General features: G+C 38.2%; 1 protein-coding gene across 1 annotated transcript; it reads right to left on the reverse strand.

Moving 5' to 3' along the window:
- Positions 1-5,931: 5,931 nt before the first annotated feature.
- Positions 5,932-7,384, reverse strand: mc1r (melanocortin 1 receptor). Its single transcript, XM_044137617.1, has one exon. The coding sequence runs from the start codon at positions 6,944-6,946 to the stop codon at positions 5,978-5,980; it is 969 nt and encodes a 322-aa protein (XP_043993552.1). The 5' UTR covers positions 6,947-7,384; the 3' UTR covers positions 5,932-5,977.
- Positions 7,385-9,712: the final 2,328 nt, after the last annotated feature.

Consider the following 9,712-nt stretch of genomic DNA (forward strand, 5'->3'; position numbering starts at 1 on the left):
AAATTTACCTCCATCTCAACCGCTGCTTCCGGTTTGTTTCCTTCAGAATAAAATCCTTCAGCGAGCATCTGTGCACTTTTGATGCGAGTTATTTTAGATAATGTAAAGATTAAGACAATATCTGTGTATTTTATTAATTTAAGAGGGGTTTCCTTTGATTTAAATACAATAACTAAGTTTAAAGTGATGTATTAAGCTTTTATTTTGAAGTTTTAGCATTTTGAGCACCCAATCCTTCCAATAAAATAGTTGAATTTTGCCTAGTGATATTTTTATTTCATCCTATCCTAGAATAGCCAAATAATTACTGCTGAATTTACTTTGAAACTTAATTGAGACCCAAATAGAATAAAATAGACGACAATCTCTGATTGTGTCTCATTGGGAAATTCATCAGCAAGACTTATTGGTAGCTAAAAAGAAAAATAAACATGCACTCACATAGAATTAACTTTTTAAATTGAAGAGTTTTAACTTTTTTAATTAAACAGAAATTTGGAATAAGACAGACAAATGTATAACAATAGCAGCTCTTTGATTCCAGTTATAACAATATTATAACCACTACTACGTTACTGCTAATAATAATATTAACAATAACAGCAACAAAACTCGAAAAACAAGAAAGAGGGCACGGAAAGACTATAAACAAAGACATACACCAGAAATGTTGATCCTGAGATGCACAGCCATGTTAGAATAAAGATGGTATTTGTGCAAACTGCTTTTTATTTGTGTAAAATAAAGCAGAGACCAATAATCTTGTTTCAGATGATGTATTGGTGTTCTGTGAGATTTTTTTTCAAAGCTTTGGATAGTGTTTTGTATTTTAGCTCTACTTCAAACAATCTGCTGTGTTCCTTCATGACCGGTTGGTGTCCAATGGTCAAACACCTTTGGACTTTTGTAGCTTTGTAAAACCAAATGAAAAACACAGAGGCATCTTCATTTCATTAACAATGAGAGACCAGTCCTTTGGATAAACGTGGGAATTCTCCCTTAAAGTAGACACTTTGACCAAGAGAGCATTACCAAACTGTCTAATTCCAGTAAAGTATTTTATCTTGTCTTCTTTGATCATGCCCATCACCTGCGTACAACAATGACTGTCTTGTAAATTTGAACATTGCCTAGGGATTTTTCTGCATCATTTGAATGTGTGAACATTTTTCACAAAAAGCCAATGGCTCTTTGAAGAGAGTTGAATGATATTATTCAGTGACTTTTCAGAGTAAAAGGCTCATAACCTGAAGCAGTTTGCCCTTTCCTAGAAACAGTAATCACGAGGGCGTCATGTTGAAGCTTTAAACACGAAATGACAGTAAATATAAGCATAATTAACTGTGAAATGTACCACTTGTTGGCTTGTCAACCACTGGAAAGAATTAGCTAACCTAAAAATTATTTAAGAAATGGTACAAAACACTGTGGAAGTTCACTCACATAGTGCCCAGTATAGGTCTAAAGTATTAATATTTTATTAAAAATTATATTTTCTCTAAAAGCAAGTAGTGCTTATAAAATAAAGAGATGTTAAGAGCAGCAGAAAATCCACTTTATGAATAAATGTAATCAAAAGCTTACATTCTAATAATTATTCTGTAAATACTGTACACACCTCTCTTGATGATCTTAAATGATCTTAAAAAGTTAACAGTATGGAAGTTAACCATGATTACATTATTTTTTTGCTGGGGAGATTTGGTCTGTGCTATGGACAAAGCTGTGCTGTATGGGAGGAAGAGGAAGTCATAATTCTGCCTGACTCTGAACACGTTGTTCCCTGAAAATAAAGCAGTGACACTGTGCCCTAATTTAGTGTAATTAGTTATAATTAAAGTCAAGTGGCCTCTCCACATCAGATCCACTATTATGTTCATGTGAAGAAGAAAACTTATGCAAGTTTTCACAATGTAGTACTTGTGTGATTACTGATTTGACTTAAAGCAGACAAGATGTGGTTAAAAGGCGAGTTTAAAGATTTATTTAAAAACCCAGTAATCTCTCATATGATATAAAATTAGGATTTTTGCAGTTTTGTGACCAAATGTGATCTAAAGTTCAGGATGATTAATTGTCTCCAGTGTTGAACAATGTTTAGTAGTTGCATATTGTTACTCTGGATAAGGACATTGCTATCCTGTTGCTCTCCTCTGCATTAGAGAGGTCTAAAAATCCAATGATGACCCATTTTAAGATTCCAAGATTACTGGCAAAGACTTATAGATCTCTAATTAAAATCTCCCGGTATTTGAAAGCGTCCACGGCGCCATGAAGTCTAGAAACCATTCTGGGGCTTGTGGAAGAGAAACAGATCCACTGGATCAGAAATACTCCAGCAGGCATGAAGAGGTTTTCCACAAATCATCCTTTGTTTCATGTTAAACCTGCATGAAGGTTTTATTCCTAACTTCTCAATCTGACTCTCATCTGACTAAAGCATAAGGTTTCAGCTCACATCACAGTGTTTTTAGAAACATCAAAAAATTTACATTTGTGATGGTAGGAGGCATGCCTGTGCAGGCATGGAGAAAAGGTCTAACAGTTATTTGGAAAGCTGATGACCCAACATGCAACTTCTTGCCTCAGTTTCTTGGTTTTTTGTTCCTACCTTACCATCCCACTCTAAGGTATCTGAAGTAAAGTCTTAAGATGATATGTAAGCATGTGAAGATAATGTTCTGGCTTCATAGGACCTAAAGGAAAGAAAGTTTCGCCGTTTGTGGTAAATTATATGTGCATTTCTTCTCAAACACGTTGTTGAGAAGAAAACTTGTTCCAAAAGATTCAGGACGAAGGCAAAGATTCACATTCAACAGGTCAGTGACTCTTGACTTACAAGCAGAACTAATATGGATGAATCCATATTAAAGTATATCATATGTTAGAATGACCCAGTCAAAGAGTCATAGCAAGACTTGAAATCTGATGTTCAGCCATCATCCATCCAATGCTTTTAATCTTGAACTATTTTCAAAATGTCCAGACATGCAAAGCTGGTAGAAATATCCCAAAGAATGGCAATTCTGTTTGCAGTGAAAGGTGGCTTCACAAAGCGTTGTCTATGACAGGCCCTGCAACACGACCTATGTGAAGACTCCTGGGAGTAAATGAGTTTGGGTTTTTCTGATAAATAACAACACATTTTTTAATTGAACTTTTTTTTATTATGAAAACAATAAGAGTAGAAAAGTCAACTCTTTTTTTTTATAACAGTGTCACACTGACCATTTCACACATAAAATGAGTAAAACTACAGCTTTCATCAGAAATATTTTACACCCAGAGACACATATTTGCAAGTTCACATACAATAAAACAACTTTTAGAGGCCCTGAAATGGCTATGATTGTTGTACAATCATACAAAAACAATAAATACCAAAGACACGATTTGTCATTTCTCTCAAAACATAATTACTCGTCTCCTTTCCAAACCTTACATGTAGAGAATGGATCAGTCTTGGATCTCCTTAATCGAAACAGAAAGGCATCCCTTAGCTACGAAATGAACTAAGGTTTTGCTTAGTCTATTTACACAGAAAGCTTAGCTAAAAAAAAAATTTCCAGTTAGTATTATTAATAATTTCTATTAACATATGTTTATTTTAGGAACAGGTGTAAGAAAAACAAAGAGAACAAATAAGATAAGATGGAGGTTTTGCTGTGTTAAAAGATTTGCTGAGCCATTTAGAGTTCATTGGCTACAGTGATGTAATGAAGCCTGGGCGCAAATTCAAACTGGAAGACTCTTTAGCCCCACCTGGCTTGTCCTATCGGAGCATCCCGCCCATCACCGCTGTCCTATCAACGCTGGACCAAGCCACGTCACGTCCAATCGCCTTCCAAGGCGCAGCTGAAAAGGACCTCCATCCATGGCGTCTTCCGCATCCCAACGGCGCTCAACCCTCCTCCACCCCTCCACCTTCCCTCGCCCGGATCCTCAAGCTCGCATCCTTCTTCGACCTCCACCACCAGTGTCGGGTCCCGGGGGGATGACATTCCTATCCTACATCGGGAATGCTCATCCGAGCTTATTGCAATTCACAGCTTGATGACCACAGCCGGGGCCCGAGCGCCAAAGAACTTTAAATTCATGTCTGTCAATAAACCTTTTTAATCGCTGTTCATTTTCTCTGTCTGAGTCTCTCCAGATTGAACTGAAAGCTGTAAATACAGTGGTACGCATTAATTCAAGTTATTGTATGTAAACCTAAAACTTAAACTGGAACTTTTGAAACGGTAAATAAAACTTTAGAACAAGAAGCACATAAAATAAAGAAAATAATCACAGCTTTACATTGAATTTCACTCTGAGGACAATATAATAATAATAATAATAATAATAATAATAATAATAATAATAATAATAATAATAATAATAATAATAATAATAATAATAATAATAATAATAATAATAATAATAATCATCATCATCATCATCTTCCCTAGCAGAAAGATCTTCAGACCTGAGCAGACTAAACTCAAATCCGGAACCGCCGCGTCTTTGCAGTATCCCGGGAATCACGTCGCCAGAAATACAGCCAGCCTAACTTTGATTAAACCTCCTTTCATAAACGTCCAATGCAATGAGCCTCGGGCTGCTCATGTGATTTATTTTCCCATCTGTGTTTTTTTCCTCTCTGCGTCTCTCTCGCACTTTTATTTTTGGACAGAGTTGTTGACTGCAAGCATTGTTTAAGAAAACAAGATTCCTAGAGTGGATGGATCGTTTCAACAAGGCGCATTTTGAGAGGCAGTTTAATCCGTTAATCCACGATTTACTTAATCAGTACAGTGAATAAAGTATTTTTGGAAAAAATACTTTATTGTTTTGTTTTGTTTTGTTTAGTTTTTTTGTTATGTAAATCAAGAAATATCCACTAATATTTCTTCTTTTTTTTAGATTTATCTATTTATAGATATTGTACATTAATGAAAATTTTCAACAACACAAATATAAATTAATTACAGCCGAGGTCAATTTCTATTGTTTGCCCCCTGAACAGATGGTTCATGCTGAAAGATGTTATTAGTTATTGCAATAGAGATAATATCGCTAATTATTATTATTATTATTATTATTATTATTATTATTATTATTATTATTATTATTATTATTATTATTATTATTATTATTGATTTGGTTATTAATTATAGTAAAATACCATATTTGCATTTTTGTCCGTCATTTTATATTTTCCTCCCTCCATTTTTACCTCCACACAAATCATTTGGTACCATATACTTAAGCCCTTGCATATCAATATTTGTTTTATTTTTAGTTGGTTTGTGAATTATGGGAATTAATAATCAAAAAAGTAACGCTCGTATATTTTAATCCAACAACGTTCTGTGGATCCTCCTTCGGGCCTCTTACAAAATATTGCAGATTAAGATTCCGATTAACTGACTGATCAGCTGGTGGATATTTCTTTCTTTCATAAAATGTTGAAATCTAATATTATATTTTCTTCCAGCATTAAAAAAGTCACTTTAAGTAATTGATTGTCAAACGAATTGTTGACACAAATGATCACAGAAAATATTTTGTTACTCGCCTAAATTCTAGGCAGCTGTAACCTTCTAGCTGTCAAATATTTCCCTGGACTTTGATATTTAATAATGTAAAGTTAAATGACTATTTTCGTTTGTTTGTTTTAGAAAGTCCACATTCAGAGACCTTTTCAACAACCCCACAAGGTTAAAGATCTCTTGAGTTATCCTCTTGTTAAAGAAAAGGCCCTGAAGTTAGAAAGTGTTGGGCATTGAGCGTTCTCGAGCAACAATGAAACGGCAAAATCTCCCAATGAAACTCATCGCAGCTCCATGCTGGCATCAGTAAACGTCTTCATAAGATTCCTCCTTCATCTTGCTGCAGCTCGAGGACCAATCCGCCCAATAAAACCTTCACAGAGAAACAGTCCTTCGGGTAAAAGATCGCACGTTGACCTAATTTGCTTCAATTTCCACGGCTCCTACATGCCAAAGCACCAGGAGCACAGGACCAGCTCCTGCAGGGTTTTGCGCAGCTCCTGGCTCCTGTAGGCGTAGATGAGCGGGTCGATGAGGGAGTTGCAGATGATCAGAATTAGGAAAAGGTTAAAGTTCCGGAAGAAGCAGTTGCAGAAGGGACTGGTGGGGCAGGCGAGGATGAGGATGAGGTGGAGGAAGAAAGGCCCCCAGCACAGAATGAAGACACCGAGCAGGATGGTGAGGGTGATCGCGCCCTTCATGCTGGTGGACTGGCGCCTGCCTTTGTGAAACGCCGAGATGCGCCGCGAGTGCACGTGGGCCAACACGAACATGTGCAGGTAGAGCGCCGCGTTGAACACCAGGGTGATGCAGAAGAAGGTTACCAGGCACACGATGACGGCGTTGTCGGTGTGGTACACAATGAAGAGGATGCTGGAGGTGACGCTGGCCAGCCACACCACCACGATGATGCTGACGGCGCGCTGCGTGGTCATGATGCTGTGGTAGCGCAGCGCGTAGAAGATGGTGATGTAGCGGTCCGCGGCGATGGTGCACAGGAAGGAGAGCGAGGACACCACGGAGCTGCAGATCATCACGTCGATGACGTTGTCCAGGTGGCGCAGCATGCCCGGGTGCACGTCCAGAAGGCCGTGTTCGTTCAGGAGCATGAAGATGGTTTCCACCACGTTGCTGACGCTCACCAGCATGTCGGACACGGCCAGGCAGCAGATGAAGTAGTACATGGGCGAGTGCAGGTTGCGGTTCCTGATGATCGCCAGGATCACCAGGATGTTCTCCACCAGGCTGATGATGCCCAGCGCCAGGAAAAGCTCCTGCGGGATCCGGATCTGGACGCAGCCCGGCAAGTTCCGCTCACCGAGCGTGGAGTTCGTTTCGTTCTCGTCCATGATTTCGGTCAGCGGGTTGAACTCCACGTGGAGATAGCGCAGCGAGCTGTTGTTGAAATCCATGTCGGAATTCGGAGTAATGATGACGGACAGATTTCAGCTTACCTGGAGCAACACGGGGAGACTGAGTTTCACCAGTCCATGGGAAGACGATTGCGCACCGGCTGTTTCAAATGTGTCCTGTGATAATCGGGCAACTCACAAACCGCTGGGAAGCTGGTCCCAACAAAGCTGAGTTTGTCCAGACGACCGTAAGACCCAGGGAGTTCTCAGCTGTGAAGGCAAAGTCAAAAGAGACGGCGCGTTTGTCCATTTGATAAATCCGTCTCCTCTTCCAAATTTTCCCCGCTGTCATCGAAGCAACTCCACTTGGACAAACATCCACGAATTATCCACGAACTCATTTCTCTTGTCCGTCATGATTCTTAGTCTTTGCGCATCTGATCTGGAACCATCCGATCCGTTCTGGACAACACAGGGGGGGAAAAAGGAAGACTGGAGACGTCTGTTCGAGATGGAGAGTGAGCTGCTTGAGTCATTTTGAAAATAATCCTGAGTGACTTTCCCAAACTCCTCCTCTCATACAGACGTCAGTTGGAAATATGGTCCTGTCTCAGAGTCTGGATTCAGCGATGTTCAGTGTTATGTAAAAATATTTATGTATCAACAAGAAAGCTTCTTTAAAAAACACACCAAGCAAATGCTGTAGTTCTGAATTTTGCTCTCAACAAGAGTTCACGACAGAAGACTTTTATGTTTCTGAAGGCTGAAAGGTAAAAGTTTTTATTATCCTCCCAAAAGATTTTACAACCTGGAAGAATTCAGATATAAATCTCCTTATTTCATAAAACATGACAAATAATTAAAAACCTGCTTTTTATGCTTTAGTTGGCTGTGTTTTACTGTGGAGCCTAAAGACTGTTCAGGATTGGAGGATTTTGATGAGTGAGACATGGCTCACTGCCCAGGGCATCACAACCTTGTGGGTGGCACATCTACTCCAAAGTAAAAGACAGACAGACAGACGATGGGAATCGGAAATATTTTCCCCAACATGAATGTATTTAAAATGTAGTTAATTCTAAAATATTTTGCAGCCCTTTTCAAATCATCTACTGGGACGTACTTTTAAAGAAAACTTCCACTGGAAACCTTTCCTCCTGAGACATTTTCTCCCTTATATTTACTGCAATTTGGCCAATCAGAATTTGATATTCAAGGAACTTCTTGTTTATAAAATGGCTTAACCAATTTCTAATAAACTATTATTGTACTTAAAACATAGATATGTTTTAAGTACATGGTTTTAAGTATATGTGCACATAAAACACATAACAAGGTTTCTAAACTCATCTCAGTGGTGGAGCTAATGAGATAGAAATCTTTTATGTAGATTTCTAGTAGACCTTTTTTTAACAAGACAGCAACCAGAATGACTGAAATTCACCTCTATAAACGTTCATTTAAATATGTTTATAAAACATTTACAGAGGCGTTGAGCTGTGAAAAATCCCTTTGTCTTGTTTGTGAATCTTTGTTAGATGTTTTGTTGTTTACATCCTTAAAATGGCATAAATAGATCTGAGGTCATTAGGTCAAATTCCTCTAGACACAGTGGTTATGTAAAAGGAAAAAAGGCTAAAAATAAATGTACTTACTTGAAATCAGTAGATATTTTATGGATAAATGGAATAGATTCATAAGATTTCTGTGCACTCAAGTGTATTTTAGCCAATTTAAAAGTTGTACTTTGCCAAATTACATCAATGTGAAAAGATGTTCAGTATTATTTCTTTCACAAAGACAGCAATTTATGAATATTTTTTAATAGTTTGCTAACGGCTTTTATCAATGCATTCTGTTGCCAGAAACGTTCATGATCTTGATGAAGCCCAAAATGGAAACGAATTTGAAACCCCTGAATAAAATCAGTCAGAAAACTTTGGTGTTCTCACTACTAATACATTCATCACATACAAGCTCCTGAATTCCAAACATTTATTCCCATTTGATGGATTTTGGGATTTCTGTCGTGAAGTGGGGTGTAGATGGTGAGGAGAAAAGTGGAAGACCCAGGTAGAAATGAAGGCCGTAATGATTTAATGACAAAAATCTCATTAAATCCAGACAGCACAGGGGAGCAGAGGCAAACACTCACACCGATAGTAACTGGACCCGACTTGAAGACAACAGACAGAATAAACAAGGACGTGACAGCGAATTAGAAACACAGGTGGGTATAAATACACAGGGGGTGATCAAGGGAACTAGACACAGCTGGAATCAGTCATGGGGGAGACGGGACAACACAGAGACTCAATGGACACGGAATCCCAAATAAACACAGAGAAACTCAAATCCTTACAATGACACCTAGTAAAAATACAAAGTTCAGTTTCTCAAAAAAACAAAAACAAAAAAAAAAACACTTGAGCATCACATCATACCAATTAAAAAAAAGGGGGTTTGATACAGAAATGCTGAGTCATGTTATTGCCAACACAATGTAGGGGAAAGCTGCCAACTCAGCAGCCATCCAGCAGACAGCCGTCAACATTCTCCAAAGAGTTCATACCTAGAAAGGCTGGCTGTTCTCACACTGATCTACTTACAAGTATTAATGGAAAATTTAGTGGAAGGAAAAAGTGTGTGCATGCCCACACACATAAAACTGCAAATATCACGAGCAATAATTTTATCACTGCGCTTTACTGCCCAACATTATCATGAGTGTGTATTTAATCAAAACAGGAATTTCACTTTTTAACTGAGGTGACTCTCAAAAATGACATGAGCTTTATTTCACCTTTCACATACGTCCAAGTGTAT

This window comes from Gambusia affinis, linkage group LG02, assembly GCF_019740435.1.
Source record: "Gambusia affinis linkage group LG02, SWU_Gaff_1.0, whole genome shotgun sequence".
NCBI lineage: Eukaryota > Metazoa > Chordata > Actinopteri > Cyprinodontiformes > Poeciliidae > Gambusia > Gambusia affinis.